Consider the following 18,992-nt stretch of genomic DNA (forward strand, 5'->3'; position numbering starts at 1 on the left):
TTTAGTATAACTTCTTTAAGATTTTGAGAGACACTTTTAAAAAATTCCCTAGGAAATAAAAGAAGACGAAGAATCAAAGGAGGAAAGATAATACACAAATGCATTGACCCCATTTATGCATCATGTTTCCTATATCTGCCATTTCTTAGTATAAAATATCAGGATATTAACCTGCGTTCCTTTTGTATTTCTACTTGTATAAATTTTTTCTGAATTGCATCAAAGTAAGGTGTTCTCATTTTTCATTTTCATTTCTATCACTATGTGTATGTAATATTGAGCATTAAAGATTAAAAGCGTATCCAGCAGATTGATTGTATCAGAATGAGTAATTTCAATGTATGTACATTATTATTTGAACACATTTAGTATTTAATCTGTTGGTGACAAAAAACAACACATTGAGAGACTATATTTTTTTGAGAATATCTCAATTTTTTGTGAGTAACTTTATTTCGTTTACTCTCTACTGAGGAAATATATTATTTTAAATCTATTTCCATCTCTATTTCCACACAAAATACCTTTTTTATTCGCAAAGTCCTCTGAGGAATTATATTGTCTGATAATCTTTTTCTACTGGCAATATATGCTTGTTCCTATTAACAGCTAAGAAGTTATTTAGACATCTTATTTTTTCAATCTTCTCTTTTGTAAAATGTTTTATTACATTTTTTATGGTACTTTTTCTCTTGTTGAACCTAGATACCACAATAAGCCAAGTGAATCATACTTATACCAGGTTTTATTTATTTAGGCTATCATGTAGTTTGCAATATTCACATATTCTACAACGTAATCCTCATTGTAGTTTTGTAACTTAGAAAATTTCATACACATGCTAATATGAAATAGCAGTATTATGAAAAGACAAAATAAATGAATCCATTAATCAATAAAGATGTATGTGTAAGAGCACCCAGTCATAGTTTTGTCTGATCAAAGGACAGATTATTACGTGGTGCTGTGTCACTACCAGCACATTAGAATGTAACAGCTCTCCTGTTTAGCATTGGAATATTTTATTCCTGGGGGCTTATTCATCTGTTTTTTCATCCATTCCAGCTGTCTGAGGACGACAGGGTCCACAAAAGCCTGTTTTTAGGGTCACTATTATAGTTCAGTGACCCAGAACTGGAAGATTATTGCATTCTTTTCCTATTAATTGCTTACTTAAAACATATTCCTTTGGGGACATTATTGAAAAGTAGTTGTATTTAGGTTTTAGCATGTTTTCACCTCAAATATGTACTTAAATATTTTATCAATTAAATATATTGCTAAATCAATTACTTTACCTGAAAATGTCCTTCGTGTATTTCTTTTCTAACTGTTTGGTCAATTAAGATATTCATATATTTCACTCCAATTAATATACCCTTGTGTATAAGTTGCAAATACTACATATTTGAATGCTTTATTGACCAAAAAAAACCTAAATATTATCTATGGTAAGTAATATTTGTTCAACTATGCTCAAGGTTGACTAAGATGAAGTGTATTGAATACTCTATTTTGTGTGCAAAAATCACCTCCATTTTGTTGATTAAAACACTACTGTGACCTATAGTGATTCTATAAGTTAAAGTAGAACTGTTTTTCTTTTTTTGCGTTTTGGAGGCTACTGAACTTTAAGGGAGCAGAAAGCCTTGTCATTTTCCTTGGGAACAACTGTGACTTTTGAGCTGGTGGCCTGTGCTTAGCACCCCAGTGCTAGCCCACGATGCCACCAAGGTTCCCTTTATTTTATATAGAACACTTATGTTTCTCCTACATTAAAAAAAGATCCTTTTAAATGTTATTCTAAATTCCCTTTGCTCTTCTTGTTGTTATATATAAAAATCCTGTTGATTTAGTGCTTATTAGTAGGACTGTAAAGTGTATTTGTTTGAATATGACTACTGAATCATAGGGACCTCATTTATGCCATTTTTTCCTGTGCTTAAAATGACTTTCATTAATGTCAATGACAGATTTCAACTGCGATATTATAAAGCTGCAACATACTGTAGTATTTTGATCTTATAATGAAAAATGTTCATAAACACCACTCATTTTTAGGTTTCCAGGACAAATTTCATATGATTCTCTAGTAGAGTTGAATTTAATCACCCTTGGGGAAAGATATATTTTGTATTCTGACTTTCACATATTTATTATGTAGTCACAGAAATATTTGAAAACCGTATTACCATTTTCTATGAAAATTTAACAACACATTACAAAGTTTATATTTGTAAAATATTTCAAATATATCCAAAATTCAAAATGTTGCTATGTTGAAGAAAAGTCAAGAAGAATTAATAGTGACTGACAAAATGGTTGATCATGTGTGGCTTTTTGCACTAAATATTTATTTTTTACTTTGTATCTATAAAGTAAAAGCAAAAACAAATCACACATTCAAATTCATGGCTACGGCATCAATTCACACACATAGCGACCTTATAGGGCACCGTAGAACTGCTTTTATGGGTTTCTGAGACTCTAACTCTTCATGGGAGCAGAAAATCTGACCTTTCTCTCACGGAGCGCTTGATGCTTTCTAATTGCTGACCGTTTGGATAACTAGACAATGTGTACCTACAGTCACTGTTGTTTGTTAAATGACCTTGGACTGGCTCTGATCCATAGGGACCCTAAGTACTACGGAACAAAATATTGCCTTGTACTGCGCCATCCTCACATCGTAGCTTCTGCCCATTTTGCAGCTACAGTGAAGCATATAGACTAAATTCTAATAAGTAAACCAAAAGTAAGTATAAATCAGAGCACTCTGCTTTTTCTAGTGTAATCATTTGTTTTTAAAATCAGTATGGCAATATAAATTATCCTGTTATGGTATGAGTGGTGTTTGGAAAGTTTAAAATATTTCTTCAGCTGCATATTTGAAGGGAGATTGAATACATTAGGCATGGGAGAATTTTTCATATGAGATTAGAGAATCACATGATTCTCTCACCCTTCAAAATATAAAATCAAACAGTTCTTTGACTGTGATAGAACAACTTATGAGAGGCTCTTTTAAGACCCAAAATTGTACGATGTATTTTGTTCATGGATGAATTTTTCCTTTACTTACAAATCCATTAATCCATTTATATTTTCCTCACATTTCCACAATGTTGTCAGGCTAATTACAGGCAGCTAATGATCTGGAATCAGTCATGACTGATCTCTTTAAATATAATTATGACCAAATGCTCACATATCCAATAATAAGATGTCAGAAAGTAGTAGAATTAAAGTTTAAGTCAAAGAAGCAGTGTGCATAAAATTTTCATGAATGTCATCTAATCAGTCACTTTGTTGAAAGATAATACAAAATTTCATATTTAGTAAATGAAAAATATTTTAAAAATATTTGTTAAATATTAACAATCTCAAATAGTTTTATTAAAATAAAATATATTTGAGTAAATATTTTAGTATAAATTTGGACTAACCAAATTAAGCAGTGAAGATTAAGCAGTGAAGCTGTACAGAGATTATTTCTGTCAAATTTTCTAGCATCAGCAAGGTAAAATGCTGTTTCCTACTTCCTTTGAGATTTTATTAACAACTATACATTCTACCATAATGACTGGTCTTATTTTAAAATAGATTTAATAAAAAATTAGTTCAGGCATGTGAGAATTTTTCCTATCTCGATTTTCTATTTTAATCTCATTTACACTGTTCCTGTATGAAACAGTGAACTGAACAAAGAGTAAATGAAATCCATTATTCAGATAGTAACAATGAGGAGGAAGAGAATAAATTAAATTAATAACCACAAATACTCACAAGATGTTATTTTACATGTTGGATAGAGAATTGAGGATTTCTGGTGAGGATGCAATGACTGAAGTGAAGACAGAGATGAGGAGGCATATTTCTCGCAATTATTGAGGCGCTTCCAGGACTCATTCGGTTCTCTCACAAGTACCTCTGTTTCCAGGTATATCTAAGGACACGAGGAGGCTGATGGCACCAGAAACCCCCTGGGAGCAGATCCCTTGGCATTCAAAGAGAGTCGCTTCCCAATGAGTCATTTGAAGAAGATAATTGACTCTACATGGACAGTGACCTGGGCCCTAAGTTTGGACTCAACTCTTATGCATCAACGTATTTGATGAAGATTGAGATAATGATTTCAACTCACATAAAAAAATCTCAGTTATTCTAATATCTCTTTTATACCTCGAGTGAATTTTCTGGATTGTAAGTAAATGATCACAGAAGGGAAAACCAAGGTTCCTATTGCTGCGTTGATTACATTGTTGTGCTTTTGAGGTGCCCTCAAGTCGGTCTGGGCAAGAGTGACCTCAGGTACAACAGAAAAATGCACTGCCTGCTACTCCACCTCTCTCCCCATTGCGCTTATGCTGTAGTCCCTGGTTGCAGCCACAGTGTCAACGCACCTCCTGGAGAAACTTCTTCTTGTCCCTCTACTTGACCTAACACCACATCTTTCCGAGGCATTGGACTCCTGACAGTATACCCAAAGTATGTAAATGAAGTCTTGTCATCTTGTCTCTAAGGAGCACTCTGATGTTACTTCTTCCAATACACATCTGTCTGTCGCTTTAGCAGTACTTGAACTTTCGATATTTTTCTCCAGCGCCAGAATTTAATATGATTCTTTTTCAATCTTTTCATTCACTGTCTAACTTTCACATATAAATGAGTCACTGGAAAATACCCTGACTTGGGTCAGGTGAACCTTAGTCCTCAAAAGATCGTCTTGTTTTCAGTACTTGAGAGCTGTCTGGTGCAGCAGCTATAGGCAATGGAAAGCAACTTTGGATCTGATTGTGCTCCCAATGCATTGATTGTGGATCCAAGCAAGAAACACATCCTCAACAACGTCAGCACTTTCTCCATTTATCATGATCATGTTATCTATTGTTCCAGTATGAGGGCTTCGTCGTATTTATGTAATGAATTGTCATCCATACTGGGAGATATTAATTGCAGAATACACAATATGGTATATGTACTTGCACTTAAAATGTATAAACACTTAAAAAATTCACAATACAACAAAGTAAATTAATTTAAATATTAAAAACAAATCTTAATAGATGCCTTAGAAGATATACAGAGGGTAGATAAGTGGATAAAATATTCTTAATACCTTGTTTTTAGGAAATTGCAAATGAAGGCATTGAGATAACCTAAATAGCTAGTATAATGAGTAAAATGAAATTCACTGACAACACTGAAATTCACTGAAATTTTAAGGATTAAGGGAAATAGAAGTTGTCATTCATTTTTGAAGGAAGTGAATAATTCATTCATGACTTTTGTAACAAAATTGATAGTATAAAGCTGCAGTTCTCTTCTTGTGGGTTGCGACCCCTTTGGGTACTGAATGACACTTTCACAGAGGACTCCTGATTCATAACATGAGCAAAGTTACAATTATGAAGAAGAAATAAAATGATTTTATTGTTGGGGGTTACCACAAGATGAGGAACTGTATTAAATGGCCGCAGCATTAGGAAGTTTGAGAACCACTGGTATAAAGCTAAATATTCTTTTACTCTACAATCTAGCAAACAAACATAGATTCAGGTATTTATTCAATTGGATTAGGAAAACAAAACTTCATTAAAATATTGCAACATATATTTATTAAAGCTTTGCTCATTTTTCATTGTCATCAAGACAATTTTAAATTCACAGCTTTATTTTGATTTGCTCCAAATTAGAAGTACTGAAGACATTTTTCTAAAGACCAATGGATGAACACAATGAAGTATACGTGTGTAATGTAATATTACTTTAATAACAAAGAAGACTGTGATTCCATAAACAAAAGCACAATAGTCTGAATTGCCTATTGATAAGTGGAAGGAACCAGCATGCTAAACTACATGTGTATGTCCTTGACATTGGGACAATCTGGTAAAAAGAGAAAAGAAAGAAAGAAAAGTATAAAGAATGAAAAATCAATGATTTCTCAGGGTTTCTGAAGAAGAGGAGGGGTGAATTAGTAGTACAATGGAACTATTCTGTTTTATAATGTGGATATTTTAATAGTGGATACATGACTTAATGCATTTTCAAAAGCACTCAGTTTAACAAGTATGGAACCATGATTTCGTAGTGACTTTAGTTAATAAAAATCTGTAATTAATTGTGTTATCCTCGGTAGTCTAGAGAACCAAACACATGGACACTCATATGTGCATAAGAAAGAGTGTTATATGTAAGAGCAGTTGAATATTGAGAAAACAACCCAGTCCAGTCATGATCAATCCATAAATCTGATAGTAGCCCATATGTCTGATACCAATCTATAAAATCCTCTTCAGACTCATGAAGCATATGCAATGACACTCAATGTTGGAAGATCACAGGCAGTGGGTGGAAAGTCTTGTGGATCAAGTGGTGCTCTAAGCATTTCAGTGCTGGCAGAGGTCTCCTTGTGGCTTCTGCAGCTCAGGTCACTAGTGTAGGTCAATGTGTTTTGTCAGTAGAATGTCTCTCAGGGAGTCAGCACAGAGAGAGTGTCTCCTGCTCCTAGGAGGAAATACAGGAGTTCCCAGAATCCTTTGGAGAAGGCCACGCCCACAGAGAGACCTCATTCGCTAGGACCTGATTGACCCAGAAGACTCCACCCCTTTCATTCTTGATCCTCTCAAATCCCAAATTGACACCATATTATGTAACTACCAGAATAATGGTTTATCAATTATAGCTAATGTACCACACTAAGTGTAAGTTCTTAATAACAGATGAAGTTGTTAATGAGGTAAGGGTTGAAAGGGAGACACTTGAACTTCTGTGGCATTGTGTTTTGTCAAGTTTTATTGAGAAGTTTTTAAATCATGCCATAATATTTCCTTCTAAAGTGTTTGAAATCAATTTTCTTATTCTTTTTTGTGTGTTATAGATTATGGTAGACTTTTTCAGTTTCACATATACATCTTTGAATTATCAATAAAGCTGTATTGTTTTTACAAACTGATCTCCCAGAACCTCTGGATCATGAAGTGACCACTCTGTATTTAGACAATCACCACAGAAATTCATTTATTAGAAGTACTAAGCCAAAATCCAACATGCAAACTCTCCTAACATATCTGGAGGGTTTTATTGAATATTGTTATGCATTTCATCTATTGAGGTTGGCTGTTTAAACATATATAGTATTTTTTTAAAAGCAAAATAATAATAATAATTCTTGAAGATTCTTTTAATCACTCTATCCCAAAGAGTGGTTTTGAAAACAGAGGAGACAGAGTAAAATTGACATAGACTTGGGGCCTTTAGTAACAAAAATTTAATTTCAAGCAAACAAACAACACACAAATAAGTAAACAAAGGTGAAGTAAGAAACACAAGGCAATACAAATCAACATGCATGATTGTCTTGTCAAACATATTTTATTAATTGAAAGAAGCTAATCTCAAATATGATATATTAGTATATTAAAATGACCAGATATTATACTCAAGGAAGAGACTGGTAACAAAACTGCATTGCAAGAGAATTGTCAGGTGTGATACATTATTGTCTATCTAAATTGTGAATGTGGTTAAATCACACCAGTAATTTATAAAATATCATAGAACTATAGAATTTCCTGTAAATATATTGAAATACAAATACATAAAATATCCAAATATATTTCTGTACCAATATTAATTAATAACATTTTTTGGAAATTCTGAGAACTGAGGACTTGTAGCTGAGAATACAATGTTATAAGTAAAGTTATGGTCATTATTTAAAATACTAATGAACTCAGAAACCAGGAAAAATATTAAATTCTATGAATGTACAAAATTTGTAATTTAAATAGAACCAATTTAGAAAAAGAAAATAAAGCAACTATTATTAAATTATGAAATATTAATACACATCTTCACAAATAGCTGTAGATTCAACTATATAAATGTGGCCAATTGAGTATATTAACAATAGATAATTATTTTAATAGTTTTGCAAAATATAAAACACGGTGAATTTCAACATTACTCTAATAATGAAACAAAACACAACTAAACAAAGCTTTCTTTTAAGGTAGCCAATTTTATGTGCTTTATTGACATTGATGTTAGCATCATTACTAGATGAATTGATCAAGTTATCAGTAACACTTCTAAACCTCAGAAAGCAGTGCAGTATGCAGACTCAAACTTATTACATCTTCATATTTTAACAGAGAAAAATATTGTAAGCAGCACAGTACTTTATGGAAGCTTCCACTGCTGATTTACAATCTCACAACTGTAGGAGAGAGGAAGATAACATTGAGAGAATTTCCATGACAATTACAATCAAATATGACCATGATACTGCAGGTAGAACACGCCAAATTGTGAACAATCTCTTGATGGTAGAACTGCAAATCTGGCCAATTCAAATCTACAGCTAACTTCCCTATTTGGTAAATTATTTTATGAATATCTGACAGTCATCTCTGCTTTGATTTCCCCCCTGCATTTATCGGTAGTACTGCCAGAGAAAATTTGTCATAAGTGGTTTCTTTTGTTTTATGTTCACTTATTACCTAAAATTCTCTTATTCATTTTAGTAAGTGTAAAATGAGAATAACCTGTGTATACACGGTTTAACAAAAGGTAATTAATTTACATTTCTTAATTAGAAATGAAGAAAGCCTTTCCTTAAAAACAACAACAAAAGCAGTATGGGATTTTTATAGGTATAAATTATAGTGCTGTAACATTTGTTTGAAGACCAAAGTCAATGAATATATTTTATCAGGTATCTGGGTGTTTTAAATATATAATTTTATATTTTGTATGGAGAAACCATACTGGATTGAGAACTCTTCAGAGATGAGACCTACTTTCATTCCCCCAATATTTTTCTCCCACATTGAGTCATATGAACCTGGGAATAATCAATGTCAGAACTGCTGAAATATGTAGCCCATCCCAAAGTCTAGTTTCATAATGATAATGTGACATTCTGTGATCAACAGCTGTACCACTCAAATGATCGAAGCAATAATTTCCATAAAATATTACAAGCTTGGGTGTTGGAATTCATTAATTTGTCTGGCTAGACCTGTAGAGAAGAAAAGAGCAATACGTTATCATCAAAAAGTTATATAGTTCATCTTTTGTGAACCATTCCTTTATTATATTTTCATTTGTGTTTGACCATTATACTCAATAGTATTCTAAAATGTTCTTTTCCTATTGTTCCATGATTGGAGTTGTCAAGGTTTTCATTTTGCTTGGATCTAAAATCAATGCCCATGGAAACAGTCAATAGATCAAAGACACAGTGCATTGGGGAAATTTGTTGTACGGGACGTTTTTGTTCCTCTTGTTATGTGACATCAAGCTGATTCTGACGCATAGAGGTGCTATTCACAATAGAACAGACCTGTGGGCCTGCTCCACCTTCACAATTGCTTCTGTTTGAGCCTATTGCTACAGCCACTGTGCTAACCCATCTCACTGAGTACCTTGCTCTGTGCTGCAGCCCCTCCACTTTCCCTAGCAAGATGTCCTTCTCCAGGCACTGCTTTCTCCTGACAATATATTCAAAGATTGTAGGAGTAAGTCAGCATCCTCGCCTCTCTGGAGCAGCCTGGATCTACTACTTCCAAGACTGATCACTTTGTCCTTTTAGCTGTCTCTGATACCTTCTGTATTTCAATACTTAAAAAAGTCTTGTGCAACAAACATACCCTGTGGAATGAGTCTTTGATCTCTTGACTGATGCTTCCAGAAACATTGGTTGTGGATCCAAGAAAGACAAAACTCTTGTTAAGATCAAGCCACTTATACTGATGTTGCCTATCGGTCCAATTTTGTGGATTTGGGTCTTTTTGTTCTTCTTTGCATTGACAGCAAGCCATGCTGATGGCTACAATCCTTGATCTTTATCAGCAAGTGTTTCAAGTCCCTACTTTCAGCAAGTAAGGTAATTTCATCTGCATAACACAGGTTGTTAACAAGCCCTGAAGCTATATTCTCCTTTTTAGAAACCAGTTTCTCTGATGATTTCCTCAACATGCAGTTTGACAAAGTATAGTGAGAGGATACAACCCTGACGTGCACCTATCCTGATCTCATACCATATAGCATCCCCTCGTTCTGTTCACACAGTTTCGTCTTGATTCATGTCCAAGTTCTACATGAGCATAGTTAAGTATTCTCGATATCTTTTTTTCCCTCTAGGTTGTCCATAGTGAGTGAAGATTCCTACAGTTCAATACCTTGATAGACTCAAACACAAGTAGATGTCTTTCCGGGATTCATTGCTTTCAGATAAGATCCATCAAACATCAGCAATGATATTCCTTGTTCATGATCTCTTTTGAATCTGAGCTGAATTTCTGGCAGTTCCCTGTCAACATACTGCTGCAAACATTGATGCATAATCTTGAGAAAAATTTTATCTGTGTGTGGTCTCAGTGATATTTTCCTACAGTTTGAGATTTTTTTTAGATGATCATTCCTTGGATTTGCACAACTATGAATCTCTTCCAGGCAGTTGGTCTAGTGGCAGCCTTTGACATGTCAGGGCATGGAGGAGATGAGGGTTTCCAGAGCTTCATCAGGTTTCTGAAACGCTTTGATTGGCACGCCATCAATTCCTGAACACTTGTGTTTGGCTATGCCCTCAGGGAACCATGAACTGCGTTCTTCAGCACCATTGTTCTTGCTCATACGTTGACCCCTGCAATAGTGGAATGGTCCCGTTCTTTCTGCTACAGTGATTGGGGAATTTCCTTGCTTTTTCTTTTGACGCTTTGTGCATTTTAAAATATTTTTTTCCCAAGTAGAATCTTTCCAGATTGCAGCTCAAGGTTTGCTTTCTTTCTTGAGCTCTTTCAGTTTAAGTTATTCTGAGCATATTTTCCTTTCCATTGTCAAATCTAGTCCTTTGCACATTTAATTATTATATTTGGCTTTCTCTTCTTGTGCTGCCTTTGAAGTTTTCTATTGAGCTTTGTTACTGGATCATTTCTTCCATTTTTAGGCCACTTTCTGATAATGAGAAAATTTCAGAATCCCTTCTGAAAACCAAGTTGATCTTTTCTTTATTTTCTGTCATTTTAATGATCTTTGGTTTATTTCATGAAGTATGTTCTTGATGTCCTCCTGTAGCTCATCAGTTCTGATGTTTTTCGTTTTAAACACATCAAATTTATCCTTGATATGTTCTAGAATGTCAGGTGGGATTGACTCAAGGTCATAATTTTGTTTTCTGAGACTTGTTTATGTTCTTCACCTTAATCCTGAGTTTACATGGGCACAATTGGTGGCTGTTTTCACCGTCATTCCCTGGCCTTGTTTTAGCTGTTGCTACTGAGCTTCCCATGGGCTTTTTCCACAGATGATGCTAATTTGATTTCTGTGCTCCATCTTGGATAGTCCATGTGCACATTTACCTTTTTGTTGTTGAAAAATGTATTTTCTATAAATTTTTCATGGCTTCATAAGCTTTTATCAAGCAATCTTTAGCTTTATTTCTCCATTTTTGTCTATTCTTGGTATTGAAGCTCCAGGCATCCTGCTAACTTGGGCTGACGCTGGTGGTATTTGAAATACTGGTGACATAGCTTCCACGGCACCTCAACCGACAAGCCGCCAAAACATGACGAACGGACAGAGAAGTGGTGGAAAACCCTTTTAGAATGTTGAAAAACAAGGAAGTTACTTTGAGGACTAAGGTGCACCGACTCAAGCAATTGCACTTTACAACGCCTCAGAGGCCTGTGAAACTTGGACATTAAATGAGCAAGAACAATTGATGTGTTTGAATTGTGGTGCTGGAGAAGAATACTGACAACATCATGGAATTTTAAAAGAACAAATAAATTTATCATGGAAGAAATTTGGCCAAAAGCAGGGATGGCTTCAACTTCCATACTTGGATTTGTTTTCACTAGAGTCCAGTCGCTCCTGCAAGAGATCATGCTTGGTACAGGAGAACGGCAGTGGAATAGTGGAAGGTCCACAAGGCGATGTTTTGATACAACGGCTCTAACACAAGTCTCAGGCACAGGAAATATCGTGAGGATGGAGAAGCCCTCTGTCTGTTGTGTCACTGCTGAAAATCCTCTCCCAGTCAGTGGGTTCTCTTATTAGTCTCTTGGTGAAGTCTTTTGATGCACAAAGGTGTTTTATCCCTAATATATCCCATTTGTTGGATTCAACTTCATCAGTTTGTGTACCTTTCCCTATTGCAGTTAGTCTGCGTATTCCCTGGTTCAAGGTTCTTGGTTTGTCCTAGTTTCTCCATTGATGATCCTGATAGTTTGGGTTTGTACTTCTAGATCTGTGATCCACGTTGTGTTTGTTTGTATGCATGGGGTGAGGTAAAGTTCATGGTTTATTTTTGTACCGGTGGATATTGTTTGAGCACCATTTGTTAATGAGAGCATTCACTTCCCACTTGATGCTTATGGTACCCTTGTTGAAGATCAGTTGTCTATATATGCTGATGCTTTTATTTCTAGGTTTTCTGTTCATTCACATTGGTCTGAGTATCTGTCCTTATTCCAGTACCGGGCTGCTTTGACTACTATAGCTGCATAGTAGATGTTAAAATCAGGCAAAACATCCCACTCTAGATGAAATTGGTGGTCAAATTAACTAGATTTTAATGATTTCTTCTCTCATTTCTCCAATCTTCCTATCAGACATGGACGAACATACTTATCACTTGAGTTGTACTGACCTCTCAAGGATGGTGGGCAGGGATGACAGAGGATAGGAATTGCCAATCCTTTAACCCCACCTGCTCTCTATAATCCCTGCCCTGGTCTATTTAGAATTTGAAAGCAGTTTTGTCAATAATTATGCTAATTTTATTTTGAGTTTCTTCTTTTCTATTGTCCAGTGTGCCTCTTTGGGTAGTTGGTCTCTCTCTCTCTCTCTCTCTCCCCATCTCCCTCTCTCCCTCCCTCCCTCCCTCCCTCCCTCCCTCCCTCTGTTTTAAACCAGGAGGAGGAAGGAGGAAAATAAAGGAATCAAATACCCTAACCCGAATAAGATTTGAGAGTAAGGTTGCATAGGAAAGGCAAAACTACACATTCAGGAGTGCGATTGTTTGGCCCGGCTTTAGCATCGCTTCTATTTCAGAAACTATCAGTGGGGAGAAGATATATATTCTCCAGAAGCAGACTCTGCAGGGAGTCAGGGTAACTAGGAAGCACGCAGGTCCAAAGGCGTTTCTTACGGGTGAGGCAATACAATATAAGGCCACACCTATACCTCTTTTGTCCCAGCATCCTCTGCTCTAGTTTTTGTCCTTGTGTTAGTCATGGAGAGCTAGAGAAACAAAACCAGGTAGATTCATATGTGTATAGGAATGATCCTTATATACAAGAGCAATTGAATATTGAGAAAAGATTCCAGCCTAGTCCAGATGAAGTCCAAACGTCCAAATTAGCCCATATGTCCAATACCAATCTAAAAATTCCTCTTCAGACTCACAAAACACATGCAATGATACTGAATGTTGGAAGATCACAGCAGGCCAGTGGAGGGATATCATGTGGATCCATAATGGTAGAAGCATCTCAGTTCTGACATGGGTCTCCACTTGGCTCCTTCAGCTCCAGGTCTCTAGCAAAGATCCATGTGTCTTCTCAACAGGATTGTTTCTCAGGCAGTGAGCGTGTGTCCTCCCTCCAGTGACTTACTTATCTCCTCAACCCTCCAAAAAATGCCATCAAGCTTCATCCTGAATGGCAGGTTAAATCCCATCCTTTTACTCTTTAGTCTCAAACTGACAACAGATGATGTAACTACCGCAGACCACCTCTCTTCAACTTGACACTTTTACTCAACTCTTTAGCGATATGTAGTTTTCAAAAAAAGAATAGTAAAATCATCTCTACCACACAGGATAACACCAAACTGCATACCATTCAAGATGTGCCACTTTCATTTAAACATAATATTCTGTAAGTGAAAAAACAAAATATCCTATGCCTAACAATTGCAATTAATTAACACTACACTTTTATCCCATAAGTCTACAAATATATTCTCCCACCTGTGGAAGTTTGTAAGCCAGTCATTTCATACCTTTATTCTCTCAATTCTGGGTATCCAATTTCTATATTGACCACTTATATCAACCCATAACTCAGAGGGGAAAAGGATATTCTTGGATGTGAGGAAACATCTTTCCAGTTGGAATCTTGAAAGTCTATGTGCAGAAGCAAGGTCAAATCAAGACAGGCTGTCCATAAAATCTGCAGCAATATGCACCAGTTCACAGGCTCAAAAAGCTTATCTTCAGCAGGCCACGTTCTGGCTCATTCAATGTGGGCTACCTCACCTAACCTCACCAAGGTGCACATTGGTGACATGGGTTTTAGAACATGGTGCCATCACAAATTCTCAAAAACCTAGCCCCATTTTGTTAGGTCATAAACTCCATCTTCTGCTCTAATTCCTGTAAACCAGGTACATGGGTGTCAGTGGCCAGACTCAACCTGTTTTTTTATTGCTGCATTTCTCCCAATTCTAATCATCAAGTGGATCTAGGTGGTCACTTAGCAAATATTCCAGCCTGCCCAAAGACTCCCTTTAACATCCAGCCCTAGAGAGGAGTTTTCTTCATGGTTTCAGAGCTTCTTCAGCTGCTGAAAAAAAACCAATAGTTCAAAATTCAGAAATACAAATAATTCCTTTTTTTTTCACCTCAAACTTTCAAGTCACCCAGGCAAGGCTCTTGGAATGCAAATGTCCTGAGTACTCTAAAATGCTGGGTGAGCCTTTTCTTTTCAGAGCCTTCTTTGCAGGTATGTCCTAAATCCATTTAACAAGCTGATGTTAATGGCTAAAGACAAGTGGGCTTACAAGCACTCTATTTTCATACTTCCCAATTATCAATTTCAATTCCATTCATTTCTGGAATAATAATAATAAGTAAAAGAAATCAGTAGAATCAGATACTAAAATCAATTCTTATAATAGTCTAGTTTATATGATCATTATTTAGCTTATCTTAATCTTTATCTAAACTATTCTGTTAGTACAAAATATGGGATTAGGCCTCTGATGGCCTCAACACAATGAATGTGACAATAGGCTCAAGCAGAGTACTAATTATGAAGACCTTGTAGGACTGGGCAGTGTGTCCTTCTGATAGAGAGAAGGTTGTTATGAGTAAGGACATATCTGCTTGTTCTCTTAGCAATTCATGTTATTTTCAAGATTCTTCTCTAGCACCACATTCAAAATGCATTGATTTTTCTACTATAACCCTTGACCTCATAAAAGACAAACCAATCTACATTTGAAGAAGCAAGGTCGAGTTCCCCTTAGAAGCAGGGTGGCAAAATTTAATTTTGCATAATTTGAACATGTTGTGATGCGAGATCAGTCCCTGGAAAAGTTTATAATGCTTCTTAAAGTGGAAGGACAATGAAAAGGAGGAAGACGCAGAATGCAATGGATTGACACAGTGGCTGCGTCAATGGAATCAGGCCTAGGAATTATTGTCAAGATGGCACAGGACTGGGTAGTGTTTCATTCTGTTGTGCACAGGGTCACTATGAGTTGGAGCCGACTTGATGGCACCGAACAATAACATGAAACATTTGATCTAACATGAAAATAATGCTTTTCATACAAGTTTTTATAATTTAAATTTAGCTTTTGAAATGTATGGAAAGGATAGGAAGGCACAACTAAGTTCTCTTACGAACAGTATTCTTGCCTTGTAATCTCTTATGACCAACTTTAGATGTTAATTTGCTCACTGTTAGTATTACATTAAATATAAGATTAGCTTTCCATTTTGATTCTAATGAGTAAATCTTTAAACTGCTAATGAACAAACACTCAATATTGGCAGTTTGGACCCATCCAGCAGCTACAGAGCATACAATCTAGCATCTGCTTCAAAAAAAGTTTACAGACAGGAAAGTTCTACATATATGAAAACATTCTGAGGCAGTTTGACACTTACATGAGTTCTGAGTCAAAACTGACTCCATGGCAAATGTAAACTATAACACATGGTTAGATTTTAGGTGTTATGGCATAATGACGTCAAACAAAGCTGATATGGCTTATCTGTTATCAAATTCTGCAGCTATTCATGGCCATCATGTTAATGCTGTCTCACTCACCCTAGAGAGGGAATCAAGGTCTGTGGTGTCACAAGATCAGATTGCCAAGTTCTTTTTATTTCATGGACTGTTTGAAAGTTTAGAACAGAGACCTTTTGCTTATTAGTCCAGCAGGTAAATGTTCAGCCACAAAGACTCCTTTGAACTCTGTATTTAAAGGATACTAGATGGAGATATACATTTATGAAAATATACAAGGTTGTAGCAGTGAAGTATCGTGATGCCTATTTATTTTAGGGAAAACCCGAATCAACTGTGTGGTATTATTTCATTCCCAGCAATAAATTCAAGAATTGTTCATTGCAATCTAAGACTTGTCCTCCCAAGTTAGGAAGGGAAGGGAACATCAACTTTGAACCATTGATGGCTCTTGCAATCAAATTAGGAATGTGTTGATGTGATAATAATTTTCCTGAATGAAGTGATGGTTCTTCTCATAACTTTCCAAATAGCCGCCTTTATCTGCTTATTTCTTAGAGTGTAGATGACAGGATTCAGGAAGGGAGGAACTACAGAGTAAAACACAGAAATGACCATGTCCTGAATCAGAGGGGAGTTGGAGGTTGGCTTCAGATTCACAGCAGCAGCAGAGGTGATGAAGACTATGACAATGAGGATGTGCGGGATACAGGTGGAAAAGGCCTTTCTTCGTTCTCTTCTAGTTGGAAACTTGAGCACAGTAGAAAATATGTAAACATAAGACATGGTAATGAAGGAAAAGCAGCCACCAGCTGATATTGTTGCAGAGACAAAAACTGTAATTTCACTGGTTAAGGTGTCAGAGCAGGAGAGTTTCAGCAGAGAAGGGATATCACAGAAAAACTGATGAACCACATTAGAATGACAAAAGGACAAATGGAATGTGTTCCCAGTGTGCACACCTGCATAGACCAGACTACTGAGCACAGAGGCCAGCGTCATTTGGACACAGACACGAGGGGTCATGATCACATGGTAGTGGAGGGGCTGGCAGATGGCCATATAGCGGTCACGGGCCATGATGGTGAGCAGCAGCAACTCTGTATAAGCACATAAAAGCACGAGGAAAATCTGAGCTGCACATCCAACCACGGATATCACCCTGTTGTTTAGCAGGAAGATGACACACGCCTTGGGCACAGTCACAGAAATATAACACATGTCCAAGACAGACAGATTCAGGATAAAGAAATACATGGGGGTATGAAGTCTTTGGTCAACAATGATTACTGTGACAATGAGAATATTTCCTGTGAGAGTCGCCAAGTACATTAGTAAAAATAGCATTGCATGCAAGACTCTGAACTCCCACACATCAGAAAATCCTGTAAGTAGAAATTCAGTCACTGTGGTAGAGTTAGGCATTTTAGTATAATTTCTTTAAGATTTTGAGAGATGCATTTAAAAAATTCCCTAGGAAATAAAAGAAGAATCAAAGGAGGAAAGATAATACACACATTCATTGACCCCATTTATCCATCATTTTTCCTATATCTGCCATTTCTCAGTACAAAATACCATGATATTAACCTGCGTTCCTTTTGTATTTCTACTTGTATAAATTATTTCTGAATTGCACCAAAGTAAGCTGTTCTCATGTTTCATTTTCATTTCTATCACTTATGTGCATGTATTATTAAGAGTCAAAGATAAAATCTTACCCAGCAGATTCACTGTATCAGTATAAGTAATTTCTATGTATGTATGTTATTATTAGCACACATTTAGTTCTTAATTCTTTGGTGACCAAAAGACAACCCTTTGAGAGAGATTACATTTTTATCACAATATCTCAATTTTTATGAGTCGTTTTATTTCATTTGCTGCCTACTGAGCATATATAGTATTTTTCTCTCCATTTCAACCTCCTTTTTCACACAAAAAATTTGTTTTATTTGCAAAGTCCTCTGAGGAATTATATTATCTGACAATCTTTTTCAATTGGCAATATATGTTTGTCCATTTTAACAGCTAAGAAGTTATTTAGACATCTTATATTTTCTATTTGCTCTTTTGTAAAATGTTTTCTTACATTTTAAATGGCACTTTTTATCATGATTAACCTAGGTACCATAATAAGCAAAGTGAATCATAATTACACCAGGTTTTATTTATTTAGGCTATCATGTAGTTTGCATTATTCACATATTCTACAATGTCATTCTTATTGTAATTATGCAACCTAGAAAATTATATCCACATGCTAATATGAAATATCAGTACTAAGAAAAGACCAAATAAATGCGTCTATAATTTGAAGAAGATGTATGTGCAAGAGCACCCAGTCATCGTTTTGTCTGCTCAAAGGAAACATTATTACATGGTGCTGTGTTACTACCAGGACGTTAGGATGTAACACCTCTGCTATTTGGCATTGGGACGTTATTTTCCTGGGGGCTTATTCATCTGTTTTTCATCCATTCCTTCTGCCTGAGGATGACAGGGTGCACAAAAGCCTGTTTTGAGGGCCACAATTATATTTCAGTGACCCAGAAATGGAAGACTATTGTATTCTTTTCCTATTAATTGCTTACTTAAAATATATTCCTTTGGGGACGTTATTGAAAAGTAGTTGTATTTAGGTACAGCATGTTTTCACCTCAAATATGTACTTAAATATTTTATTATTTAAACATATTACAAAATAACTACTTTACCTGAAAATGTGATTCATGTACTTTTTATTAACTGCTTCATCAATTCAGGTATTCACACATTTCACTCCAATTAATCTCCCCTAGCCTATAAGTTGCAAATAGTACATATTTTAATGCTTTATTAAGCTGTAAGAAAAATAAATATTATCCATGGTAACTAATAATTGTTCAACTCTACTCAAGGCTGACTAAGATGAAGTGCATTGAATACTCTATTTTGTGTGCCAATAGACATTGCCATTTTTGTTGATTTCAACACTACAGTGACCTATAGTGACTCTGT

At 35.6% G+C, this 18,992-nt stretch overlaps 1 protein-coding gene across 1 annotated transcript; it reads right to left on the bottom strand.

The window, feature by feature from the left end:
- Window positions 1-16,454: 16,454 nt before the first annotated feature.
- On the bottom strand, window positions 16,455-17,417 carry LOC142440384 (olfactory receptor 14C36-like). The gene has a single exon (XM_075542838.1). The coding sequence runs from the start codon at window positions 17,415-17,417 to the stop codon at window positions 16,455-16,457; it is 963 nt and encodes a 320-aa protein (XP_075398953.1).
- Between the last annotated feature and the right edge of the window lie 1,575 nt (window positions 17,418-18,992).

The sequence above is a fragment of the Tenrec ecaudatus genome, chromosome 2 (genome assembly GCF_050624435.1).
Source record: "Tenrec ecaudatus isolate mTenEca1 chromosome 2, mTenEca1.hap1, whole genome shotgun sequence".
NCBI classification, from domain to species: Eukaryota; Metazoa; Chordata; class Mammalia; order Afrosoricida; family Tenrecidae; genus Tenrec; species Tenrec ecaudatus.